The sequence below is a fragment of the Passer montanus genome, unplaced genomic scaffold, assembly GCF_014805655.1.
Source record: "Passer montanus isolate IOZ18808 unplaced genomic scaffold, ASM1480565v1 scaffold37, whole genome shotgun sequence".
Lineage (NCBI taxonomy): Eukaryota > Metazoa > Chordata > Aves > Passeriformes > Passeridae > Passer > Passer montanus.
The window spans coordinates 7,726,849-7,754,405 of NW_024368485.1; the positions used below are offsets into that span (position 1 = coordinate 7,726,849).

The 27,557-nt window shown below is 47.4% G+C and overlaps 1 protein-coding gene across 3 annotated transcripts in view; it reads left to right on the forward strand.

The window, feature by feature from the left end:
* The first annotated feature begins 1,954 nt into the window (after window positions 1-1,954).
* PLCB1 (phospholipase C beta 1) overlaps window positions 1,955-27,557 on the forward strand; it is a 334,392-nt gene continuing 308,789 nt past the window's right edge. For all 3 annotated transcript variants that reach the window (XM_039716849.1, XM_039716851.1, XM_039716850.1), the window contains exons 1-2: window positions 1,955-2,391; window positions 11,831-11,908. In XM_039716849.1, the coding sequence (XP_039572783.1) occupies window positions 2,293-2,391; window positions 11,831-11,908 (177 nt within the window). In that variant the 5' untranslated portion in view covers window positions 1,955-2,292. The remainder of the gene's footprint in view (window positions 2,392-11,830; window positions 11,909-27,557) is intronic.

A 27,557-nucleotide genomic window follows, 5' to 3' on the forward strand; every position in this document is an offset into this window, starting at 1 on the left:
TGAAAAGCCACAGAGTTGCTCCAGACAAAAGTCCATCTCTGTAATGACAGGCACCAGTAGCACAGCCTATCCTAAGCCACAGCCCCATTTCTTCCATCTTCAGATCAATGGTTGCTGGGAGCCTCTGGCCTCTTCATCATAAATCCTGAGGTATAAATTGTGATTTGCTTTTCCCTGACAAAGACTGTGAGTCCAGGCCAAGTGAAAGTGGATTTGTTGGTTTGTTGAGACAAGTGCCACAGAAGTGCCACCATCCCTGGCAGGTTTCCATCTTCCCAAGATCTGATTTCGGTAGACTGCTGGGAATGCAAGGGCTTTAAGGATCATGAGCAAGTACTGTAGCACCAGTACTCTCTGCTCTTATTTTCTGGGGATTTTAGCACTTTCATTCTTATGTATGCTGTATGAAATGAGATGAAAAGGCTGTTGTGAAAATGGCCCTGAAAATCTCTCCCTTTTCCCCCATCATGGAGCAACCCCATCCGTCAGTGCAGCCAAAGGCAGAATTGGTTCTTGCTGCTTTAAGTCATGGCAAATGGCTGGGAATTACAGCCCAGCAGGAGAGAGCAGGCTCTCATCCTGACTGCTGCGACACCCACGTTTGCAGGGAAGGTTAATAAGAACAAAAAATAGATCCAGTGGGTCAATTGGCCTTGAAATGTGTCTGCTGCCTGCACGGGCTATGGTCAAGGAGCAGATTGACCTCCCACTAAAGGCAATCAAAAGCCATTCACTGAAGGGGAAGAATCTGGACAAGGCCCAGAGGAAAAGCTTTAGCAACTCTTTATTGCAAGAGCAAATCAGCAGTTCAATATGCCAGTTTTGTAGCTTTTTAATTAAAAAACCAGAACTAATATCTCCACACAGACTGAAGAAAAAAATACTTAGTACTCTTGAAATATCATTCCTCCAAACTAAATGTCTTTGAATGTATTTTTTTTCTGTGCAATTTGCTTTGTCTATAGCAAAAGTTTGGCCTGCTGCCCCTAAATCCCAAGGGTCAGTTGGAAACCCCTACAGAGAAATTAGAAATCTCATGTGCTGTGTCATCTGATGCTTTATGATTGCACAGGGGCTCTAACACATGTCATTGGTGGAGTGTTTTGTTCTTCAAAAACATTTTCCTTAAGACCTCTGGATTCAGAATTTTGCTGGGTGAGAGGATGTTTTTCCATCTTTGTCTTCTGAGCTGAGTACACCTAAAACTGAATTAAGGTCACATTCCTTTGTTCTGAGGAAGCCTCTTCATCTTACGAGATCAAAAAGCTGTGGTAAAGCAGTTTCTGTGTATTGAAAGCACGCAGCTTTGGGAATTGTTTGTGCCACTCTTTCAATTAAAAGTTGTTCCTCTTTTGGCATCGCTGCGCGGGCTCAGCGCTGTCCCTTGCTTTTGCCATAACTGAAGTAACCAGTTCTGTCAAAACTAAAAGCCAAGAAGTTTCACTCAACAGGAGGGAGAAGTTCTACGTTGATGGTGGTGGGGCACTGGAACAGCTGCCCAGAGGAGCTGTGGGGTCTCTCTGGAGACATCCCAAACCCACCTGGACACGTTCCTGTGTCACCTGCCCCAGGTGCCCCTGCCTTGGAGGGGATGCTGGGCTGGGTGATCTCCACAGGTCCCTTCTAACGCGGCCAGGAGCGCTGAATGTCACCGTGGGTGGCATCTCTCGGTGGGACGGGTCGCAGGGACGCTCACCCTGGCTGCCGTGCTGGGCATGGCGGAGCGGTGCCGGAGCCTCACGCGTGCTGTCCCGCTCCCGGTCGGAGCCGTTTCCCTGCCGTGTCCCTGCCGGTGCCGCTCCGGCCGGTGCCGTGTCCCTGCCGGTGCCGCTCCGGCCGGTGCCGTGTCCCTGCCGGTGCCGCTCCGGTCGGTGCCGGTGCCGGGAGGTGGCGCCGCGGCGCCGCCGGCGCTGCCCTGGGCGCGGGGAGCCTCGGGGGCCGAGCCTGGCGGGGCGGGAGGAGGAGCGGCGGGGCGGGAGGAGGGGGCGAGGGGGCGGAGCGGGCAGCGCCGCGGCTCCGTGCCCTGCGTGCGTGCGTGTGTGTGAGAGGAGCGGGCGGGCCGGCGGTATATAGAGGATGTGCCGCCGCATGGCTCGCCCCGGCCGCTGCCGCGCCAGCTCCTTGGGCCAGCGCCAGTGAAGCGTCTCGCCCTCGCCGCCCGGGCAGCCGCCTCCCTGCCCGCTCCCGGCGCCTGTGCCGGCCTCTCCGCCGGGTTTCCGGCGTCCCTCCTGCAGCGCCGCTTGCCGCGGCTCCTCCGCGCCGGGGCACAGCCAGCGCGTCCATGCGGTGCAGATGGCCGGGGCACAGCCAGGCGTGCACGCCCTGCAGCTCAAGCCCGTCTGCGTCTCCGAAACCCTCAAGAAAGGCGTCAAATTCGTCAAGTGGGACGATGTGAGTAGCACAGGGGCACGGCGGGGCGATGGGGCGGGAGGGCGGCGGGCCCTCCCTCGGAGGCTGCCCCGCCGGCCGGGGCTGAACCGGCGCTGTGGAACCGGGTGTGGAGCCCACAGCCGCACGCCGGACAAACTTTGTGCGAGGCTGTGGGATCGCGCTCGGCCGTGTGGGGCTGGCCGCTCGGGAGAGCGCCTTCCTCTGCCGCGTTTCGGTGTGCTCGGTGCCAGCCCTGTCCTGGTAACATAGTTGTTTCAGCCTGGTCTCGCCTTCCACCTCCCGTCTCCTCCTCCTCCCAGCCTCTCCTCTGCCATCTGGCTCCTGCTGCTCTCGCTGTGCCTCTCGTTCTGGCGGAGTTGTTAAGCCCCGGTGTGTTCTCCCGGTTCGGGTACCCTTGGTCACTTTACTTTCTCCGCAGAAGACACCCTTCTGCCTTGGCTTGCCTCGCCATCCCCTCTGCTTTCCCTGTGCTGACGTTTGTACAGCCTCATGTAGGAAAGGAGCGTGGTTTCCACCTCGGCTTTGGTAAGGCAGCTGGCATGTCTTCCTTGGCATGCTGGCCGTGCCCGGGACAGTTTCGGAGGAAAGGAGAGCTGACGGCAGAGTTGTCATGGTCAAAGCCTGCCGAGAAGGAGAGCAGGGTGAGTGCTCTGCTGGCGTTTGCTCCGGCAGTCCAGCACTGGCTGTTTGTGTCTCAGGTGTACACGAGGAGCAGGTGCCCCGGAAAGTCTGAGAGGGCTCACAGAGGCACCGTGAGACTCGAGCCGAGGCACAGAGATGGTTGGGAGACAAGACAGGCAGTCTGAACGGCAGAAGTGTTGAGAAGGAGTTGTTTTCAGAGCTCTGTGTTTGCCGTGGGCTTGGCTGTGCTCAAGAGGTCCACAGCAACAACTGTGGGATAGCGGCGAGGGAGAAGGAGCAGTTCGTGTGGAACCGCTGCTCTTGGCTTGTTATATCTTGCTCTTCTGCTTTCTGCCTGTCCAGCAGCCAAATGTGTGAGCCTGACCCCTGTAAACCTGTGATAAACACTCTCAAGGAGAAAGAGAACATCAGAAACCAAACAACTTGTGGTGTGAAGTTTTATTTACAGTAATAAGCTAACACATTTCTAAAAGGCTCAGCAAACTGACCTTGTCCACAGTACCAAACTGTGGCTTGATACAGGTTCTGCATGTTCAGGAGCTGGGCTTGAATGAGAAAACGTTTTCTTTTGGTTGACATTTTCCTTAGGGTAGGAAAAGGCAGCCTTGTCATTTCAGTTATTGTTTTATTTTTGGTAAGTTACCAAGGAATTTCCGCGTGTGCATGCAGAGGTCTAGTTAAGGATGACTTGAGTCTGCAGCCTGAAAGCCCAAGCCCTCAGACACCAGCTGAAGTTATTAGAGTGCTGTTTCCCAAATAGTAGTTTTGTAGGTAGAATTAAAAGCTGAAGAGGTGTTCTCCATGCACAGTGGATGTTCACTAGATAACTGCCTGCTACAGGCTAGATGGTAAAAGGATTTAAAACTGTAAACCTGAAGGCTGCACTAATGAAACATGGCTAAATTCTGGAGAAATACCTGTATTTTGGGTTAAAGGTGCTACTCGGCAGCCCACAGGTGTTACCTGGAGTGTGTGAGTTGAGTCCTGTTGTGTTTAGTGAGTTTGTTCATTGGCAGCACTGTGAAAGCCGATGCCTTTTAGGCACGCTGTGATGAAGAATTCCAGCATTAACTCATTGTTGACCGTGCACTGTGTGTATAGCTGCACATTTCCCACCCCTCAGCCCTTCTGTCTTGCCTGTTGTGTACTCAGCAGTGGAAGCCCCACAAAATCTGAGGTTTCAAGGGAAGGGAGTCTCCTCTGCCACTCTGGCTCACACTCTGATGTTTATGTACCATTTCTTTTCACTGTGTGAGAGTGGGAGTTCAGTTCTTGCACTTCACCTGTGCATTGGGGCAGCCTCTGTCCTCTCCTTGTTGTTCCCTTCCCTGCTGTTTTGGGTTGCAGTTTGAAGATGGTCCTACTGACTCTGCTTTGCATTTCACGAAGCAGAAGTGGTTGTTGTGAATTCTTACCACTCGTACCAAGTTTCAGCCCAAAGCAAATTCTTTTTATTTGAGCTTTAAACCACTGAGAATTTTTAAATGGGCATGCTGGAAGCATTGAAACAAGAGTGTGAGAGGCGTTGAAAGAATGCTGTGCTGTGTGGAGTGGCATTACAGAAAGTGTTTGCCAGCTTTGAGAAGGATGCTGTGCAAGGTGTGCACAACAGCCTGACAAAAGCTGTGCTGGTGCAGACCTGCAAACCAGGCTGTGTATGGACCCCCATCCTGAGCCTCTGCTGCTCTGTGCCTGGTCAGGAGCTGAGGTGCTGATGTGGTGCTGACAGTTCTCATGAGCCCTCCCTGAGGAGCAGCACCAAAATCTGCTGCGTGTCACCCCGAGCCTCATCCAGTGCCTGCTGCCCCTGCCTGTGGGGATGCTCCAGCTGAAGGGGAAATGCTGGGCCTGGGCTCTGTGGAGTGCAGAGAGGGGCTCACATCAGCCCCTCCCCATCACAGACAGGCAGGTGGGAGGCTTGGAACTCCATCTCCTCTGCAGGCCATCTTCAGTTTCTACATTGGGAAAGCATTAGCATCAATTAAAAGGGCCTGGCTTTGGAGGACAAGTCACTTTCATGCCTCGAGATTGCATGTAGTGCTGCTCCCACCATCCAATGCCCATACACTGCTCACAAATTCCATTTGGGATCGGGGTGTGGAGCACTAAGTCAAACAGTTCATTGTTGTTCTGTAACTTTGCTTCTGCTCACACTGTTTGTGTTGTGTTCTGTAACAGCATTCCAGGTCAGAAAGCAAATTTCAGAATGATCTCTTGCTCTCGGTGTGCAGTTCTGGATTTGCAAGGCACGGAGCAGAAATAGCTGCTCTTGGAATCTGTGCAAGATAAATGTGCCTGGTTGCTTTGGCCTTTTTTGTGGCTGTATCCATGTGTGTTCCTGGGTCAGACAGTGGTTGGCTCAAGTTGTTCCTTGATTTGAGCCTGTGTAGCTGCTTCTCCCCGAGTGCTGGGAGAGGCTCTGAGCCGGCTGACTGCTGCTCTGGCTTTGGACAGCTGTGCTCGTGTGTTCCTAGAGAGAGCTGGGAGAGGGACTGGCTGGATCCCCTCTGCTGTGCTTGTAGCAGCATTTCCTGATGGGACATTGAAGTTCTTTAATAAAAAAAATGTAATTAAGTTCACAGGTGAAACTTTATTGGTAAGAGTTTAAGCTTAACGCAGCAGAATGCGTTGCTAGGCTGAGAAGGATAAGGAAGCTTGAGTACAAAGAGCAACTTGTCGCAGGAATTATCTGTCTTGAGGGCAGAAATCTGCCCTGGCTGACTTTCCTTGTTTTTATCTGGCCTGTAGTGGGAACAAGATAGACATAACTGAGTCTTTAAGTAGCTCAACAGCCCGAGCACAGCTGAGCTGATATTTTCTGCGAGCTGTAATTGGCACGCTGTAGCAAGTTAATATGATGGTGTACGTTCAAAAATAGGTTTGTTTTCATTTCATGCTTTAAAGGCTTTCTTATCTTCCCTAGTGATAATATGTACTTTGCATAAAGATTTTGACTGATCTCTCTGTGGCTCACAGTGTTTACTTTCACTTTTAAGTGAAGTGTATTGCTAAGGTGAATTCTACCTAAATCGAGGGCCAGGATTCCAATTTTCTAGCCACACCTTTTTTTCCAAACCTTGGATTACTGCAGCAAGCCTCCTGACAGGTAGCATTGCTTAGTAGCTACAGAACTTCCCCAGGTGAGCAGCAAAATAGAACCCAGGTCTTTTAGGGTTTTTTTAATGCCTTTCTCTTAGAGCATTTTGTCTTAATAAAGCATTTTCAAGCTCCAAGTGAACGCTCTGGAGATTTGCAGGCTTCTTTATCTGTTTAGAATGTTTTAGAGAAGACTATCAAGAGTATCCCCTTTGACCTTACAAGTAAACATACCATCAGAGCATCTTTATTATTGGTAAGCTGAGATGAAATGAATAAACAACTTGGAATTTTTCAGAAGTTATTTTAAGTAACTTTTTCCCCCCTGCCTTTTTTTGTTTGTTTTTAAACTGTGCACAAGCCTGCCACTCCAGTACATTAGCGAGGACATGAAAAATGAGACACCATTGTTCTGTGTGTATAAAACTAAAACAATAAGCTGAAGAGTTTATTTTTTTTTGTGAACACTTTCAGTCTGGAGTGAAGAGGTCAAGTCCGGCATTCCAGAGTTTTTGTTGTTTTTTCTTTGTTGCTAATCTTTATGTAGTAAACAAGTATCAGCTCTGGGCTATTTCAAAGTATTTTGTCTGAATGAGTGCAAGTTGTTATTTTGGCCTTTTGCAGCACAGGAGATGGAATTTGCAATTTCTAAGAGTTAATATTTAGTAAACTGGAAAGCCTGAACTTGGTTAACTCCGTTGGAAAGCTCTTTATAACTTAAATGTGGGGGGAAAATAAGATTTGGATCTGCTGCAGATGGGTTAAATGCCTGCCTGGGAAGATCTGCTGTTCAAGCCACAGATGACATCTCTGTTAGTGAAGTTTTGGAGCCCTTGGGAGTGTTGGTGGATACATGGGAAAGTGAAAACCAGAATACAGCTCCTAAATAAGCGAGCATTCTTTGGGAGAGGGAAGTTAACTGTGCCTTTGGCTTGTGCACTGTGTGCTTTCCTCACTTCAGTGTTTGAGTGCTCAAGACTTTTTTTTTAACAAAACCTGGAGTGATACACAGTTAACACACAATTAGCTCTTGCAGTCTATTTCTAACTATGCAGTCTTTGATCAATTATAAAGTAAATGCTTCATAAGCACTTTTTAATTTATTTTCACGAGGCCCATTGAATGACAAAATTTTCAGTTTCTAGTTATACTGTTTTAGAGCCAAAAAAAGACCAACATTAAAGATCTCCTAATTTTTCATCTGTGATTAGAGACCTTGGACCTAATTTTCAGCCTGCAGTGTCACACTGTCAGATGTTCAGAGTGCCTCCCCAGTGATTTCAGCTGAATTTAAGCTCACCATCTCTGAAAATTAGAAAATGAAATGTGGAAATATAATTCCAGTTCTCTCAAAATCAGAAGGCAGCATTTGTGCTGATGAGCGGACTGGTTGAAATTATTTTCTCAGCATCACACAAGAACTCTCTGGCCATGGTGAAAATCTTCAGAGCGAAGGCAGTGAAATGCCAGCCGGGAAGTTCTCCCTTTATTCTGTCTTTGACTGCTAAGCTTGCAGCATTTGGGAACTCGTGCAGACAAATGCAGTAAGAGGCTCATCAGCTGGAGTGTGAGGATGTCCTGAGAGATGGGTTGGGGTAGGACAGACTTCTGAGAAACCCCACTCGAGGCAGATCTCTGAAACCTGCGGTGTTTGAGCAGCAGGATGAGGATTTCTGTCCTGTGGTGCCACCACCAAAGTTTCTCCAGGGTTTAACAGCTCTGATAGTGAAGGATATCTTCTTGCATGTTCCTGTTGAACAAGTGGAATTTCATTTTGCACTTCTGTAAGATCAATTCCAGTTTGGAATTTTTTTTTTGTCCTTCCAGCACTCACGTCACCTTCCCCAGCACTTTGTTCTTTGCAGCCTGCTCACTTGTGGCAGGTCTGGTTCCTCTGCCCTCAGTGGAAGAGGGGATCTTTGTCCTTCCAGATGATTTCAGGGGTTCACTTTCTCCCTTTCACTTGTAGCTCAGCTGTCAGCCTGAGGAATCCCATGGTTCTGGTGGTCTGGGTAATCCTGTTTAGCTCCAATCTGAGCACACTCAGTGTATTCTGGAATTCTCAGCTAATGTGTCTGCTGACCCTGTGGAATCTGAGGTTCTGCTGTCCCTTCTCCTTTGCTCCTTCTCTGCTTCCCCCAGGCCTGGAACCCACCTGACCTGTGGGGTGGCAAGAGAGCTCCTTTTGGGGGCTGTCCCCAGGTCTTGCACCTTTGCTCAGCCAGATTTTAGGCCCTTTGGCCCAAGTGAAAGAAATGTTCAGGAATATTTTGCCTCTGCCACAAAGAGTCCATACTTCTTAGCTTTGTGTTTCAAAGCAGTTTGGCAGAAATTTTCCAGAAGATTCAAGCAAGTGAAATAATGTGTAAAAGTTTTCAGGTTATATTGGGGATGTTCAGTGTCTCTGAAAATCTGAGGCAAACCCAGGAAAGAGCAGCCAGCCTTAAGGCAGTGTTGTGAGCCCTATCTGTCAGAAGAGCTGAGGACAGAGGCTGCTCTGCTTTTCTTTTTAAAATCTGTTGATGTGAATTTTGACTGCAGCTGTTTCTGAGAAACATCATCATTACCTGTATGTGATTTATTAAAACAGAAGCTCTTCTGGCTCATGGTCACGGAGTAAAAGGTTCCACCTTGTGCACAGCCAGGTCATGGTGCTGCTCTGATAAATATGGTCAGAAAGGAGCTAAACCCAAGTTTTCACCTCTTCACTAATTATCTACATGATGATCTTCAGTGCTCAGTAGCAATGGAGTGGAGTGGCACTCTTTGCTCACTGGTGTTACGTGAAGTCTGAGGGCCCCACTCTTACAGTCAGACCTTGAAGCAGCCATTTAATTATGGGTTTGTCCATTGATCCCCTGTGCTGTGTTCTGCTGTGCCTGGCTGCTGAGGAGCCCAGAGTTCCTTGTGGCACTTTCTGGGCATCAAGTTGCAATCTTTGTTTCAAAGTACAAAACAATGAACATTGCTAATGCAGGATCTGAGGTTGAGCAGCCAATTAGGAGGCAACTTAATGGAGTGAGTAGAGAACAGCCACATTACTCCTTTGAGGCTGTGGAATTGGAGGAAAGTGGAGAATTGGCCCTAAGTCAGCAAAGAAAAATGTAGAGGACATCTAAAGGTGAAATTAAAAGCCCTTCAGGAAAATGATTGTCTCAAGCTGAGGCTGGTGTGATACACCTGGGCCAGCCAGGTTAGGGCCACTCTTTTTCCAGGACTTGGCAGGGGCAGGCTCTGGGAAACCAAAGCACAGCTTGGCATGAGCACCCAGGGGTGGCATGCAAAAATCTGATACCCACAGGCATTGGCACCCTTGACTGGGACACTCTCCCTTTCTCTTTTCCCTCTACCCCTTCTGGTCACAGCTGATTTGTGCCTTGGTCATCCCATCCTGTACCTTTTTTATGTACTTGGAATTGCCCCAGGGATCTGGCCTGCTGCTCAAGGGGCTGCTGTGTTACTATCCCAAGGGATGGATATAGGCTACTCTCCTACTACACAATTAAATTTCCAAACCCTTAAGCTTCAGAGATGAGCAACACACTTTTTTTTCTGTTTTATTCTCACTTTTACATCTGAGTGGGTATGGGGAGATATGAATGTTTGTCCTTGGTATTTTGTTTGTTACTGTAATTTTCCTCCTCCTCTATTGTGCTCTGTCCATAACCCTTTTCTTCAGGGTGGTGTGGGGTTGGTCAGTCTGTTCAGGAGAGTTATGAGGTCAGCTCTTTGGGTGAGGCCCCTGATTTGTTTGTCCTTGGTATTTTGTTTGTTATTGTAATTTTCCTCCTCTATTGTGCTCTGTCCATAACCCTTTTCTTCAGAGTGGTGTGGGGTTGGTCAGTCTGTTCAGGAGAGTTATGAGGTCAGCTCTTTGGGTGAGGAAACTGAATTAATGGGCTTCAGGATACTCATAAATGACTGCAGGTGTGTCTTATGGGTCATAAACCACAGCCCTTCCTTACCAGTACAATACTGTTTGTACATAAATGCACCAGACAGTTGTTGGTTGAAGCAAATACCTACTTCAGAGCCTTGAACTGCTGCTTTGCTTGAATGTATATTGCAAAAGGTTTTTTCAGGAGTCCTTTTGAGAGTTTCCTGCCTTTGCAGAGTGGTATAAAAGCAAGAGACCTGTCCCAGGTGACAGAGGCCTCTGCTTTACTCTGGACTGGGTGGAAGGACTTGCAGAGCTGCCTCAAAAAGTTTATTTCTGTGCCTCCACACCCAGAACTGAGCATGCCATTTGATGTCAGGGCTTTACAAGAGTGATAATTAACTTGCAGAGCATATAAAGCATGGTGCACATGGCTTTTATTGCTGCTGCTGGCTGCATGGAGGAGTTCCTGAGGCACATCCAGCACCAATACATGTGCAAAGTTTTCCTCAGATCCTGCTGTTCATCAGCACATTAATTGTGCTGTGCCTGATGTCAGAGTTAATTAAAGAAAAGCCCAACCAAACACAAACCCCAGCACAACCAACCAGCTCTCTGGAGCAGAGATTCCCAGACTAGGACTCACCCTGTCATGGTAGAGTTTCCTTTAGGCCACCTGACAGGTACTGAAGGTTCTTTCTCCTCATCCTCTGCTTTCTTGAGCCTGATTTTAGTCAACATCTTACACATCTACAGAAGCATTACTCTGATAGCTGTGTGTCATCAAACCCACTTTGGTTTGGAGTGATGAACCTGCAAAATTAGTTAATCCTAGACAGAATTGCTTTGTGTCTGTTTCCCATCACTTCCTTCCCTTTCCCCCTGAAGTTCCTCGTGTCTCATCCAAAGGCAGAAGGGACACTTAGGCTTTATCTTTCCTCATTTTATATTTTCATGCACAGGCTGCATGTGACACAATGAAATAAGCTAAAAAAGGAGAGTTATGTCTCCAGAAAAGGGAATTTTTTTCCCTCTTGAATGGTGGGTGTCTAAGAATCCTTTTTTAGGTTCTTGTGGATACAGATTCCTCCAGGGTCCAAATTTGCATGTTGCTTTAAACAGTATCCAACTCTCAGGTGTACAGGATGCTAAAAAATGGAAGAAATGGGGGGAATAAGATTCTGCAAATTCTGCGTGTCTGCCCTTTTAGGGAAGGGCAGTGTTTTAATGAAGGGTCTGTGACAGAGCTTTGGGCCCACCTGAGACATTCCCAGTTGGTTTGGTTGGCACAGATATATTCTCATTACTAAAATTTTCATGGTTTGCTTAAAAAAGAGATAAATTTTAATGGAATGTTACTGACAAAAGTCTTAGGGCAAGGAGTGCTATTCCGTGTTTTTTAGGCAAATTCAGCCTTTGTAAAGTGAATTTTAGAGGTATTTAGTGTTGCTGTCTGAAGGTGGGGTCAGATCAAGGTGGGCAGTGGACACCTAGCTGTGATGTTTTACTGGGTGGGCTCCAGTTTGACATCCAGGGTGTTGTGGCTGTTGAACTTCACCCACTTCCAGCTTTGCTGGGTTAACTCTGTGTGTTGACAAGTCTGCAGTTATCAGGTGCTGCCTCCACAGTAATGGAAATACGTTATGTCAGAAAAATGGAGATGAGGCAGGTGATACTAAATTCTTCCAGTGACATCTTGCTAGAGATACCTTCAGGGTAATTTCTGGATGTTGCAATCCATTAACACGGATGGCAGAGCAGCTTGTGCATAATTATGTGTTCTGTGTGCTGACATGGATTTTTTGTTTGTCCTTTCTCTGCCAGGACTCCACTGTTGTGACTCCAATTATCCTCAGAACAGACCCACAGGGATTTTTCTTCTACTGGACAGATCAAAATAAGGTAAGAGAAAAGCTTCCAGCTCCAGAACGGTTCTTCCTTTTCTCTGTGGTGTGATTACAGTCCTGGCACAGCAGACAAGTGTTTTATCAGCATATTTTCTGGAGAGCAAAGACAGCAAGCCCGTGGCTCATCCCTGAGCACAAATCTTGGAGAGCTGCATGGCAGATTTGGTAAATTCCATCCATGTTGATGCTGGGATGCCCAGTGAGGTGTACAGTTGTCCTGGCAGGGACAGGGGGGATCCATTTGGGATGCTGCTGTGGTTCATGGTTGGCTTGTGGTTTCTCTTGCCTTCTGCACCATGAGGATGCTGTCTGTGGTGCGTGGCAGGATCCCCAGAGGCCACAGCTCCCTTTGAATTCATTCCCCTCAGCAGCCAGTGCTCCCTGCCATGCCTGGTGGCCACGTCACCAGGCTCTTCCCAGTCCTCCCTGGCCACTTCCAGGAGCATTCCGCTGTGCTGAGCTCACCCTGAGCCTGGGAGAGCTCAGAGCCTGATTCATCCCTGCCCTGCTCCACTGCCACATCCCTGCCACCCCTCTGAGCCACCTCTGGCCCATTCCCAGCTGCTGAGGCTGCAAACTCAAGGAAACCCACCCAGGGGAAGAGGGCAGCACCTGAGCACTTGGTGCAGCTTGTTTGGTACACAGGTTTATATATAAAATATAGAGAAAATGAGTGGTGCAGTTGGTGTTGTAGTATGCTGTACCAAAACTGGAAACTGAGTAAGCTTCTCATTATAGAGGTGAAATTTCAAGTACTTGCCAAGTGAGTGTTTGTACTGGCTCCCTGTTGAAAATGGTGTTGAGCTTGGTACTGCTTGAGCCTTGGCCTTGAATGAGTATCTGCCAAAAACCTGGATGTGTGTTTGGGATGTTCTGGCTGCAGAATCCTGGTGTGCCAGTTGTGTAGCTGTTTTTCAGCAGTTCTTGTTGATTTTGTTTGGATACCAGGGCAAAAATAGCTTGAGGAGACAGCAGCCATGAAACGTGCAGGCACATTGAGGAGGCAATTTGCTGTTACATTAGATCATGTTTATTTATCTTCCTGTGTTTGCTTTTGAGGGGAGATGGAGCAGGGTTGGAGCGAGTCTGTTTGGAAACCATATTTTCTGATCTTTAATGGGAATCCTGCCTCTGCCTGTGCTCCTGCAGGGCTGGGGTGGGTGATGTGGGTTCCTCTGCTGACAGGGCAGAGTTGGTTTAAATTGCTGCCTGGAGCAGGCGGTGAGTGCCCTCAGAGGCTGTGCCTGCTTTACACTGGCCCAGTGCCTGTGCCAGGACTCGGTGCAGCCTTCTGGCTGGTTCCTTCCCTTGCATAAACTAATTGTATAAGCTGAAAAAGAACGATGAACTTTGTAAGAATAAGTGGAAGCCCAGAGTTGATTGGAGAGTTTATTTCACTTTTAATGTGTTTGGCGCTTAGACCTCCTTCAGTTTCCTACTGTTGTCTGTAAAAACAATGTCTCGAAGCAATTCTGTGAAGAATAGCTATTTATAGAATTGTTGTTCTCATATTCATGAAAAAATGTATTTATAATGCTCAGAGCATTTTTAAAGGTTGGGTATTTATACAAGAGGTTTAAGTGTCAGTTTGATTTTTAAACTTGCAAATCAAGACTCTGCAAAGAACAAGAGGGATTTTTGCTGGTTAATAATTCATGACGACTAGGTGAAGCTTGTTTCTAAACACCATTCTAGCAGTGCCTATTTAAAGAAAGTAAATTTATATCTACTGGGGTGCTGATAGTGCAAGGACTGGAAAGGAAATGCCATTTTCTGCTTTTATAGAGTCTTTGGGTTTGTGTTGATTGCGAGATTGCAAATACATGAAAAAAGGAGGTTATATACGAGATCCTCTTTAATTTCCTTCTCTTTGTGTGAAGTCATCCTGTGACGATAGTGGAACTATGTGAAGAAAGATGAGGACAATACACCCTCTATGTGCTCACTTTCTCTTTTTTCCCCATGATATTTTTTTTAAGCAATTGCTTTTGTCACGAGCAAGGCCTGCTATTTTGTGTGTGGAAAGATAAGCCTTGCTGAAGCCAGTGATGAAGTGGGAGCAGCCTGCTGCCAGCTGCCTTGATCAGGCACGTTTTTCTGGGAGCTGAGTGCAGAAGGTGTGCAGATGAGGCTGAGCAGCAGCCATCCCTGAAGCCGTTTGTGTGTCCTGCTTGCCAGACCCTGTGGAACAGAAAATCACTGCCTGGACAAAGGTGTGCTGCCTAAAACGGGAATCTGCCTCCTTTGCTTGCTGTTGCCTTAGTAAAGTTACACAAAAATTACATGAACTGCTGGGAGGGAAAAACAAAACAAACAGAAAACCACTCCCCTGCACTGTATTTTTTTATTTAGCTTTTGTTTTTTATTTATTAAATGTATATTTTGTTTAGCTTAGAGAGCTGGTGCTGTAGCCCCACAGCACTCCTGAGCTCCTTGGCTGCTTGAGCTGCTTCTGGCACGGTTTTCTTGTTCCCTTCCTCTTGTGTTTGCTCTCTGGTGCAGGGAAGGGCAGGTAAAGTGCAGCGGTGGGTCTGGGCAGCGTGAGGCTGCTCCTGGTGCAGCCAGAGCTGTGGTGAGGATGGAGAGCAGAGCAGCTCTCCCTCCTTCCCTCCACCAGGAGCTCTCCTGATGCTCACAGCACCTGCAGCCTGGTCAGGGGTCCAGCAGAGAAGGGCCCAAAGGGCTGCTCAGGGTCAGGGTTTGCTTTCTTCACTTGCTTTCCCTTGTAGCTCTCTGATAAATAAGTTAGCTCCAGTTTGCAGTTCAGTCTCAGGAGCTGAGTGCTTCTCCTAGACAATCCAGGGTTTGCAGTTTCAGCCCCACAGAGATCCTCCCACTCAGGGTATGCCACATCTGAAAGATAGCTTCAACTGGGTGGCACTTTCTGTTCAGTCCTTTCATTCAAGCTCCAGTTCTGCAGCTGGGTCAGGCCCATGTGGTGTCCTGCATTTTCACCTGATCACTGTGCATTGCATATTTCAGTTTACCTTGCTGTCGTCTGCAAGGGTAATCCTCCACAAAAATCAAGGCATCCATAGCATTTCCCTGTTTTCTGGTAACAGCAAGAACACTTGATACCTTTTGTTTTGAACAGATGGCAGGACAGCTTTCTGATGTTAATTGTATTTTTCAGTACGAAGTTCTTTTATTGCTGAAGATTCTGGAATATTTTCTTCATTTGTATGCAGACTGCTGGCTGATTCCATATTATTGCTTGAATGATTCTCAACACGGGATTTAAAAGAAAAATTAATTAATGTGACAAGCTTATGTCTGTTACTTATCTTATTGTTTAGGTAACATTTCTTAACTACAGCAAATCCAGACAATATTCATTGTGGTGTTGTATTTTTATGACCTGACTAAAACATAATTCAAATTCTTGATTTTTTTTTTCTTTTAACACGGAATGCCATTTCTTCTATTTGTTCTTATTCTGGTCATGAGTGTGGAAGAAAGATAAATCAAAATTTACCCAGGTGAAGAGAGTCTGCAGAGTAAAAAGGAGTGATAATCAAAAGCATTTTTGAGGAGATGAGCAGAGGCTGGAAGCATTTGGTGTGTTTAGCTCAGCTAGCAAAGCAAAGCCAGACAAAGACTGATTTCTGTCTATGGATAAATATATGAATGGATGCATAGGCAGACTAGGAGAAGAAAAAGGGGTTGTCAGGCAGCTTGAGCGTTATTTCTGCTGCATCCTTTGTCTGGAAGTTGTTATGCAATCAAAAGGATGCTGGGAGAAGGCACTTAGCCATTGACTCAGTGCAATTCTACCCCTGTGCAAGGGAAGGAGCAAAGCAGCTAATTGCTTTTGTGCTGCATCCACTTAGGCGTTGAAAAGCCCGGGGATGGTTGATGTGTCCTCTCTCATACTGGTTCATTGCCCTCTATTTGAAAAGCTGGGCAGCTCAGGGGCATGGCAGCAGGCTGAGAGCAGACAGTGTGCAGGGCCAGCCTCACCCCCTGCCCCAGGAGAGGAGGCTGAGCAGCCCGTGCTGTGGAACTCCACAGAAGTGCCCAGTTCCTGGCAGCCAGCAGCAGTGTCTGCTGCCTGCTGTAAACAGAGGATGATCTTGTTTGTCCAAAGGAAGTGTTTGTTGAGCAGCTACTGCCAGCGCTGATGTCTGTGGGAGGGGAGGTGAGGCTGCAGCTTCCCTCCTCAGCCCTTGGCAGCTGGAGCGTGGGGACAGCCCAGCCCAGGGCTTCGGCTCCAGGCTGGCCAGGGCACCACTCCCACCAAACGTTTTAAGTGTATTTGAGGGAAAATGGGATGGTGAAGCCACAGAAATAATCACCCTTAGCCTGGCAGGAGTGGCTGTCTGAATCTCAAGGCTGACAGGCTTCATCTGTGCAGTTTTTTTCCACAGAATTCACACAGAATCACTGGGTTGGAGGGAGACCTTCAAGACCAATGAGTCCAACCTCAACACCTCAACTCAACCCTGGCCCCCAGTGCCACATCCAGGCTTTGTTAAACACACCCAGGGATGGGGACTGCACCACCTCCCTGGGCAGCCATTCCGGAACTTTATCACCCTTTCTGTAAAAACTTTTTCCTGATGTCCAGCCTGTATTTCCCACTGTGTCTTCTGGTTAAGCCCAGCCCCAGCTGAGCACAGGCACTTTCACCTTTGTACTGGCAGTTCTGTGGTGTCCACAGGCCCGTTGTCGTGTGAGAGCATCCCTGGCAGAGCTGGTGCCAGCTTGCCAGCTCAGGCTGTGCGCGTGAGCTGGGCACCCCAGCCCCAGCAGGAATCCTGTGCCTGGCTCTCCTGTGCCGTGGGACTGCATGAGGGCTCCTTGGGGTGAAAGATGAGAGGATTTCTCTGACTTGGAATGCCCTCTCCCTCCTTGTGTCCTGATGTGATCCCAGGCCCTTTGGGCCTGAAAACCCGGACAGGTGACAGGGGGAATGTGGGAAGGGAGCCCGAGGGCTGTGGGGAGGATTGGGTCTGCCTGCAGCACGTCTGTAAATTCTGTGCCAGTCCCATTGCCCTCTTCCAAATGGAAGATGATGTGGCATTCTTCCAGCTGCTGAGGATTTTGCCTCTTATGTAAGAGTTCTTTTGTGTCTTTTTTGAAGCAGAGCTGTAGAACACTTGGGTTGGTATTTGTACTGCCCTATAGGTCAGAAATTACATTTACATTACCTCTGTATATGCTTTACAGTACACTTGACAAGCATGCAGTAAAGACTGAAGTTAATATATCAATATTGAAAATACACCTGGTAATTTAATGAGAATAGAATATTTACTAGTACCAGGTTTAAAAATACCTGCTCCAAATCTCAGCTGTTTGGCTTAATTTATTCAAGAGCAAGGTTACTCAGTAGTGCATCTCAGCACTGAAAGCATCCAAGAAGTGCATCATTAAACATGAATTCACACTTCTCTCTTGGCATGTAAACAGAAGAAAAGCTAAATAACTTAGAAAACCCCAAACCATAAACCCTTAAAAACCCCAAGAAGGGGTGCATCATTAAACACGTGTTCACACCTCTCTCTCTGGCATGTCAGCAGAAAAAAAGCTAAATAACTTAAACCTTAAACTTGGAACTGTAAATGCAATTAATTGAATGAGGAAAAATGTTGGTTTTTTCAAATTCTGTATGAGATGCCTTGTGCTCTCAGTGCTTTACTACATCTGAGGCTTTTCCATTGACTTCTGTAAAAATGAAAAACTCTTATTAGCATCTGCACATTCTCCAGTGTCAGACGGGCACACAAGGGGAAATAATAGTGAAATTGGCAAAGTTCTTTATCCATAGGACACTTGTGACATCAGATCACAATCCTCCCCTACTGAAGGGAAAGTGAAATTCATTAATGAGTGGTGTTGCTCTGAACTCTCTCCATTCCTGCCCCTGGGAACTGAGTGCCAAGCTGAAAGTGGATTGTCCCTGGTTTTTGAGAGCAAAAATTGATTTTTGCTTGTTGTATTTCAGTTGGGAATTTAAGGATAAGGGGTTTCAGGCTCTGGAAGGTGGAGAGGGTTCTGTGGAGCTCCTGCTCATCTTTTCCCTGGGAATCTGGATGAGGACTTCCCTGGGATGAGGAGTTGTGAGGTTTTGCTTCTTACTGACACTGGGAACTGGGAGTGAACCTGAAGCAGACAGTGCAGTAATAGAGGTGGCACAGCAAATAATCTGCGTTTTGCAGCCTTTGTGATTCATGAATTTGAGCTGTGGCATCAGGAGGCACCATGGTGGCATTGGGAACTTGAGAACAAGCTCATGTTTTTTTTCTCAACAACTTAAAAGTCAACATGTGAGCGGAATAAAAAGACTGGGAAAGTGGCAGGGAATTGCCACAGACAGTCAAAATGGGAGGAAATATTTCATGGAGGTCAGCTTCCCATCAGGCTGCTGATTTAAAGGAAATCTCTCTGCTTTCAAAACATGGAAATTGTTCAAGGCCCATTAGGGAAATGGTACTACATCAAACACAGATCTCTAATAAGCATTTCCCACTGCTAAATATCCTCCTTCTTGTGAGGGAGGCAGGAACAGAAAACAAGATGTTGGGTTTAATCCACAACATTTTGTGGGGTCCATTTGCTGAAGTGAGGAAGCCAAAGAACCTCAAAAACTGAAGATAGGTGACTCTGGAGTCAGCCAAATTTATGTGCTGCTGAGTTCTCAGGCACTGAGAACAATCCCAACATTTTACTTCACGTGAGGATATTTTCCTTGCCCTCTATTGGACATGTGCTGTGACTTTGCTGCAGAGATGAGATTGTGGGATGTCTTTTGTTTAAAAGGACTGAGCCTTGGTAAGCTTTGGCTGTAGATGGATGTAAATGTTGAGTGTTACGAGAAAATTGCCAATTTGAATTTTTATGCAAGGGATTTTTATGATCTGGAGACTGTTTGGCTGTTACAATTCTTAATTTAAATAGCTCAGCAAGGAAAGCTGTGTCCAAGCTGACCAACATCCCCCAAGTGCCTTCCTGGGCTGGTGTGTGTTTTCTAGCTGAGCAGTAAACAGAGCCACAGTCCAGCCTGCCCTCTCTTTTTGCCTCTTTAATTAAAAAAAGTCTCTTGTGTTGGTGCCTGCAGCTTGTACATCGATTTGGCTGAATGTGCAGCATCAGCTTTGCTGGCTGACCTATTATTAGCATAGTTCAAAAATTGGCTGCTAGCACATCAGCTTTCCTGGTCTTTGGAAGGATGGCTGATCTCCTGGCGTGCCTGTTGGATTGACTTCTCCCTAATGCTTCACATCCTGGCTGTTTCCTCTCCCTATTATGCTTTCAGGGATTTTTTTTCTGTGGGCTTTTTTTTTTTTCAGCTGTGCTCCAAAAATAACTATCTTTAAATCAGATATATTTTGTCTCCATATATGTGATCTTCTTGTGTGAACACACACACTCCCCTACTAATCAGTGCTATGGGATAAATGTGTTAGGAATTTGGGCCTTTTATTATTTCAAGAGTTTGACAGATTCTCTTGAAATACAACTGAGTGGCAATGAATAATCCTTGCCTGATTTACCTTAAGGCTTTTTACCACTGAAAATGCGGACTAGACTCTGCTTCCTTCCCCTGCCTGTTCCTACAGTTGTGGCATTTGACACTCTGCATGCCTGCAGCTGGCATCACACAGGGCAGAAGTGCTCCTGCCTGGATGTGCAGTGGTAAGGATGTGCTGCACTGTACCCCACTCCTTCCTTTTTGGTTTGGGGTTGTGTGTGAGGATGGGAGGCACTCTAACTCCCTTTCCTAGGGAACCTTCTCAGTCCTGTCTTGTCTTTACAGACAGCTTGCATGAACCCAGCGTTGTGAAAACACTTCAAAAACTACAAATTACAAGAGTTTGGGGTTCACTGTGTGTGTTACATTGAATGATTCTCAGTGTCCAGATGCTTTTTGCATTGCCAGTCTCCTGCAGTCACCCCACTGGGTCAGAAGGGGTGTAAACCCACTCCTGGTGCTCTGTGCTGCTGTGGCTCCTTGGCAGGCACCCCTTGTGCTGCTGGATCCCTGAGCAGGCTGGGGAGGGTCTCACATCCCAGGAGGGGGTGGCTGTGCCCTCCCCTGGCTGTGCTTTGCCAGCAGCAAACCTCCTGTCCTGCCTTTCCCCAGCAGGCAGGAGGAGAGGGCTCCTCTTCCTTGCTCCCTTCAGCTAATCCTTCCACACAGCCCCATTCAGCACTGGAACTTCCCAGTGTCCTCCTTTACCTGTGAGCACAAATCCCAGTAGCAGGGGCATGTTCTCCTCTCTGAGACCCAGTCTGTGGTGTTGGAGCTCTGAGCTGTTCTCGTGCACTCAGTGTGGGCAAGGAGCAGGGGTGCAGATTTGCCTTCATTCACATCCCAGGAACATTTCCAGTGTCTGGGTTTTATTGTGGAGGCTGGCTGTGCCTTTGTACAAGGTGTGCTGTGCCTCATGTGAGAGGAACAGGGTGTTCTGGTGTCCCTGAGAGATGGCTGTAAATCCTGACTCTGCAGGGCCTGTCACACCCTCAGCTGCCCAGTTACCCCAGTGCAGCTGGGGCATACACAGCACTGCTGTTCAGGCTGCCCTCACACATCACAAGGGACATTCTACCCCAGTGCCTCATCCCAAAGAGCTCCTGTGCTGGCTGAGGCTGGGGATTACCAGATCCTCCCTTGATCCCCAGGCTGGGCACAGTGTGCCTGCAGAGCTTTGCTGAGCCTTCTGCCTCTGCCTGTGCAGAAACCACGGGCTGGGACATCCCTGGGCTGGGGCTGGGACATCCCTGGGTGTGCCTGGGCTGGGTTGTGCCACCCCTGGGTGCCCCTGGACTCCCTGTGCTGGGAGCTGTTTCAGGTTCTGTTTACTGACAGCCAGCTCACTGCTGAGTTTGTGTTATTGCTGCTCAGTGTTTCTCACTGAAGGGACCTGTGGATATTTTGGACAGGTGCTTCACTACCCGGGGAGCTGGATATCTCTGCCTGATAAACAGCAGCAAGTGCTGTAATGAGAATCATAATGAAAATATTGATTAGCAGGGGAGAGCTGCTTGGCACTGAGTGAAGCTTGTTGGAGCCTCGTTAGAACAGTAATGAAATTCTAAAGGAAGCTCTCTTACTTTAATTCCAGCTGCCCTGTGCTGACCCAGGACAGTCAGACATCAGGGCTTATTTAATAAAAGGTGCTATGAAGTGGAACTCTAATGCTTGGAAGTTGGGAGTACAGACCAAAACTTAGATAAACTATCTTGGCACTTTCAGCTTTGGGACTGGGACATTTTCAAAATACTCTGTATTTAAGGCAACTTTTAGAACAACACAGCAATGGGTTTACTCTTAAATTTCCCTGAAAATAGAGATAAGTAAAATAAAGGTGGGTTTTCTGCTTTGAATCCAGATGTGCTTGCTGACTAGTAAAATAAGCACAGGGCCATGTTGTTGTTCATGGAGAAAACCCTTCTAAATTGGGGTAACATGCACAGTGGAGGACCAGGCTGAATCATTAAATATATGAATGCTTTCCCTGACACGGGAGAACACCTGGTTATGATGATTGTGGAATTTGAATAGGGGAGCTTTGCCTTTCAGTTCCCTGCCCAGAGCTTTTCCCCTGAAGCTGAGGTTTTTTTAAGGTGCAGATCCTCAGCTGATCTTTACTGAAAAAGCAGCACTTCCTGAGAAGCAGCGTGGTTTGCTGCAGTGCTCCAGTGGTCCGTAATTCAGCGAGGTGTTTGATGAGCAACTGGTGCTTGGCAGCAGAGCAGGATGCCTGAGCAGCTGTGCTGGGTGCTGTGTGGCTGTGGAAAAGGGGCTCAGAGGGGCTCAGCAGGCAGTGCCCTGCTCTGGGGGCACAGTCCCTGCAGGGCTTGCCTTGGGGCTGGCTTGCTGCAGGGCGAGCTGGATTGTTGGCATTGATGCCAGCAGTGAGTGTCATGGCAGGAAAGGATCTCGGCCACATCTGGGGCTCTGCTTCCTTCCCTCCTGCAGACACAAACCTGCAGGCTCCTTTGCCAGTGGAAGGTGCTGGGAGAGCCTGCCAGAGATGCTGCAGGAGCACAGTGGTGCCATGCATGTGGGTGGATGGGGTGGGAAGCTCCTCTCCTCAGACTTGCATGCAGTGTTCTAAAACATGCAAAGCCAGCTTGGACAGTGGCACTGCTTTTCTCCTGCCAGAAGATGATTTTCTCAGTGTGCTGGCTGTAAATTTGTCTTGCCACTGAGAGCTCATCCCAGTGTCTTCTGCACTGCTGTGTGTTGCATACCCAGATTTAGATCCCCCTTTCACAGTACGTTGGACTTTTAATCCATGTTTCTACTGAAATGAAGGACCCAGGAAGGGGGTATAGGTAAGGTAAAGGAAGCTGGAGGTCAACCCAGCTGTTCTGACTGGCAGACTGAAATATTTGCACTTTTTTCACCAAATTGTTTAGACTTTGCAGCCTTTGTGTAAAGGGAAAATTACCTGCTCTTTGGTAGCCACTGTGTGTGTTTGGAATTACCTAAAGGCTTATCTTAGTTTTGTTGCAAAGCTGACTGTTAAAATAAGATCTCTTAATTCCTTGAAAATGTTTTTTCCCTCATGGCCGAGAGCTGACAAAAGACATTTCATAATGCTGAGTGAAGCTCTTTTTTTTTTTTTCCCTCTGCCTTCACTTTTCCCTGGCATTTCATTCAATATTTGCAGGGGTTCAGGCTAAAACTGGGGGTCTTTCTTCCTCTCTTAGCTTTTCTGCCTCAAATACTGCTTCACAGCTCTGTGTGGAACAATATCTGAGTTTCCTGGGCATGCCCTGTGTCCTCATGCAGGAATTTTGCCAGTGCCAAAGGATGACTTTTGGCTTTTCTCTCATTCCCGGAGCTGCTCTGCTGTGGACTGTGCGGTGCCAAAGGATGGCTTTTGGCTTTTCTCATTCCCGGAGCTGCTCTGCTGTGGACTGTGCCACTCTGCTGCATTTGTGTGATGTTAAAACTGCTCTTCACAAATTGCCTTCAGAGCAGGTTTAAAATGGGACAGAGACTCGGGTATGGTTGGGCTGGCAATTACAGATGTCACTGGATATGGCATGTCACTTTGTGCCACCTTCTTTGGAGTGCTCAGACACAGGGATGATATTGTAGCTAAAAATGTGGGCCTGAAAAGAACAGTGTAAGGCTCCTACCAGTGAGGAATGCAGGAATTTGGCCCCAGCCCTCACTCCAAATCCTTTGGATTTATGCTGGTAGTGGCCGCTCAGCAGCTTCCCTGGCTTTCTGCCAGGAATATGGCAAATGCAACAATCATTTTATGATCTGTTTGGCTAAATGGCTGTAATAATGTGGGCTATCAGAGTAACAGATGCTGTTGACCATCCTGCAGAAGATCAAAGTTTGCATATACAGGAACTATGCACTTCCTCCCAGAGCCATGCATAGAATTTGGAGCTTCTCATTTGTTGCCATGGTGTTCCATGATCAGAGCAAGGAGGAGCAGGAGTGGTGGTTGTGATGAGCCCAGGCAGAAGTGCCAGTCTGCAGCAGCCTCAGCTCAGAGCCCGAGAAATGGCTCTTGGTGTAAGACAAAAAGGGGCTCTGCAGGTGGCTCCCAGACCCTGGTGCCATCTGAGGCTTTCCAGGGCTTGAAATAGGAATCCAAACTTGCTAAAACTGCCCTGAGTCATGGCACTGGAGGCGCCTTTGGCTCGTGTTGCTGTTGCAGTTTTGTGTGCTCAGACTGTGACCCCTGAGGAGAGAGGGCCAACACCTGGAGCTGGCCTTGGGCACCCCGGCAGCCCCAGGCTGGCCTGGGCACCCCAGCATCCACAGCTGGCCCCATTCAGCTTTAGCTGGCCTTGCAGAGCCTGAGGGTGGCTAATCACTCACCTCCTGATTCCACAGGGGGCTTGCAGGTGGGGTATAGGATTCAGGGAGACTCCAGTGATTGGCATCTGACTCCATTGATTCAGAATGCTGGACAGCTGCTTTATTAAACTATATTCTATTACATTAATACTATATTATAACTATACTCTAGAACACTAAAAGATGCATGCTAAAGAAAAGCCTGTGACTGTCTCCAGACAGCCAGGACACAGCTTTGACCCCAATGGGCCAATTCATATCAACAACCATAACCAGAATCCAATTACTAAATCCCTTCAGGTAAACAATCTTCCTAACACGTTCCATGTGTGCAAAAACAACAGGAGTAGAGAACAAAGATAAGAATTGTTTTCTTCTCTCTGTGCTTCTCCAGGAAAAGAAACCTGGGAGAGAGAATTCCCTCTCCCTGTTCAGAGAATGTGAATGCCACAGTGGAGAGAAAAGGGAGAGGGGGACTTCTCTGTACTTCTCCAGAAAAAAAAACCTGGGAGAGAGAATTCTCTCTCTGTTCAGAGAATATGAATGCCACAGTGGAGAGAAAAGGGAGAGGTGGCAGTGAAGCATCCAGCTGGTGGCCCTGACTAGATTTGCTCCTGGGAACCTTAGGACAAAGCACTTGAGTTGGGCTCCTTATATAACCTAAGTGTGATTGACCAGTGTGGGATCCCTCAGGCTCTGGAGAGCCTCAAGCCCCCCTCTCCCTGTGCCTGGTTCAAAAGAGGGATTTGAAGCACATCCATATCTGAGCTCGGTGAAACTGAGCTGTTTCAGGCATTTATTAATTTTGTACATTTGAATTTAATCTGCATGGTGATGACACCAACATGAGGATAATCTCTGAGTCATGAGGGCATTATAAGTAAATTCCCCAGACACGAAAAAATGCCAATTGTATGGGCATGACTCGAAGAGTAACATCTATGGGAATAAATCATACATAATCTTCATGGACTGTTTCAGAAACTGTAAAATCTACTCCATTAGTGTAATAAATATCCTAGTGGCATTAGATACATTGTGTAATTGGTTTGGCTTTATGTTGAGAATATGGACTGTTGGGTGGTCTGTTCATATATTGATGTGATTAATTTTGGTGCAAATGATTTACAGAACTAGCCTGAGAACAAGCTGTTATGACCTAATAAAATTATATGCCAAAAAAAGAAAATAGCATTGTTTCAAGTCAAAGACTCACACTGCAAAGGCAGCTTTTGTCCACCATGAAAGGTCAACATCCACACTGGATGTAGGACACCAAGTTTGTATCATTTGAGAAAAATTGCTGATTGAAAACCCCACAGCTTTCATCTGTATTTACCTGCAGGGGTGTAGAGCTCTCCTGTGGCTGCCTGGGCAGTGAGTGAGCTGTTGATCTATAGCTCAGGTGAATTCACCAGGCATGTGTTGCTGTGTGAGTAGCAAGGACAAGGGACCAGGCTTTTGGAGCCCTGTAACCTCTGGGAAATGCCAAAACGCAGATATTCTCCCTGGGTTTCACAGCTGGGTTTTTAGAAGTATTTTTAAATACTGCTTTCTGTAGGTGTGGACAAAATGCAACTAACTGGAGGAGTCACTCATTGCTGTGAGCTGAGGAAGCTCTTGCACTGGGTGGAATGCTTTTGGGAGTCCTGAATGTCATGTTTGCCTGCAGTCACAGTCGTGGAGAGCAGGGACAGACACGAGTGTCTGCTCACTGTCATGTCAGGGGAATGAGCAGCTCTGGTCTGAATCCAAACTCACTTGGATTTTAAAGACCAATATGATGATGTTATTTTTATCTACATCTGTACTTTACCCTGCACTGATTAGTTGGGGTGACAGTGCAGCACTCCAGCCTGAATTTGCCTGAAGACACAAGCCATACTCTGATGTGGATTAATAAATTTATCTTCTGTTGACTTTGGGAATCAGTTCTATCTTTTATGTCTAAATGTGCCTGATTTATTTTTTTTCCCCCAGAGGTTGTCTAAAAGGAGATTCTGGAGTTTAAAATGTGCCACAGACATAGAGCTCTGTATATGTGCTTTGGTTTTTTGTGGTTGTTTTTTTTTCCCATCCTCAACTCCCAAGAAGTTAATGTACTTTGAAATGTGTGCTCTCCCAGGAGTGGCCTGAGAGTGTCCTTGACTGATATCGTGATGGGAGTGGCAGTGTTTGCTCCAGAGACTCAATTCCACTCAGACAGCTACTGATGAGCAAACCAACCACATGAGAAAAAATGCAATACATTGCAAGATCCTGTGGTTGTGTGACCTGGAAATCTGACTGTGTGTTCTGTCAAACTGCATCCTCTAGGCTTTTTTCCCCTCTTACTTACACAGACTCAGTGGTGGTGTATCAGGGGTGCCTCAGTATTTCAGGGGTGTGCTGGAGCTGGGGGGACACCCAGGGCAGTGCTGGGCTGCTGTCTCACCCTGCTGGGGTGCCCTGTGTGTGTTCCAGAGGGAGCTGGGGTGCAGGAGCTCTGCTGCTCACCTGGCAGCCCCCCAGCTTCTGCTTTCCAGTCACTTCAGAGTGCCACTGATGATAAACGGCTTTTGAAATGGAAACCTTGGATCAGGAGGCAAATAACCAATGAATATTGCATTAGAGTGCAAAAAATCCTCCCTTTGCAAACCAGGGGGAGAGTGCTTAGAGCATTTTGTTTGAACTCCAGAATCTTTTTCACTTAGACCATTTTCTAAGCAGGCAAGCTAAACTGTGTGGGTTTTCAACTTCAGAGCTAGATGAAGATGTATGGGTGTACAGTTACACAGCTGGGCAAGGAAAGGTCCTTCACTGAAGGAGGAAAACATGTTTGTTCTTCTGCAGCTTTATTTATTTTAGCAAGGAGCATAAATTTGTGTCTGAAAATTCAAAATCATGCAGTATTTAAGTGAGTTCATGTTGTGCATGCTGTCAAGACAGAAAGTAAGCCAGTTTTAAAGCTTGGTCTTTGAAGCTAAATCAGTTTTCAGAGATGAGCTTTTATGTGTTGTCTTAGATTTGTGCCCAGGGATTTTTTTCTTTCTAGCAAGGTTCCTTAAGAGAAGATAATTTAAGTGATAATTCATGAATATGCACGTCACCAGCCCACACTGGGGTGTAGACATTTGTGTCCTCAGATCTTACAGCACTGTCCAGCTTTTGTGTGAGTGAGAAGAGTCACCTTTGGGGGCTTTTGCTACATGGGGGATGCTGATTTGGTGTCCTGACATGCTGTTCCTGCTCCATGGTGGTTGTTTTTTCTGGGGTTTCCCTGGGTGTTCCTGGTCCATGGTTGGTTGTTTTTCTGAGGTTTTCATGGATGTTCCTCGTCCATAGTGGTTGTTTTTCTGGGATTTCCATGGATACTCCTTGGTCCATGGTGGTTGTTTTTTCTGAGATTTCCATGGGTGTTCCTGCTCCATGGTGGTCATTTTTCTGGGGTTTCCATGGATGCTCCTGGTCCATGTTGGTTGTGTTTCTGGGATTTCCCTGGGTGTTCCTGGTCCATGGTGGTTGTGTTTCTGGGGTTTCCATGGGCTGTCCCTCCTCTCAGCCCTTGCTGGTGCCCTGCATTCCCTGAGGGGTTCTGGTGAGCTGCTGACCCTTCACTTCATCCACGGGAGTTCCCCATGGGGATTGGGAACACCACCAGCTGCTCCCACCCAGCAGAATTTCCTGGAGGGTGACCCAGAGGCCCAAGCAGACCCCGCTGGGGCCGTGCTGCTGGCAGAGGGAGGAGAGCAGCCTGGCTGTGCTGGCTGCAGAGAAGGGACAGGAGGAGCAGGGAAGCTGTTCTGGCTCTGTGCGCGTCTGGGTGTGCTGCTGGCCCATCCACGCAGGGTGGCTGACAGCTGTGGCACCCTGAAATGCCCTTACCTTC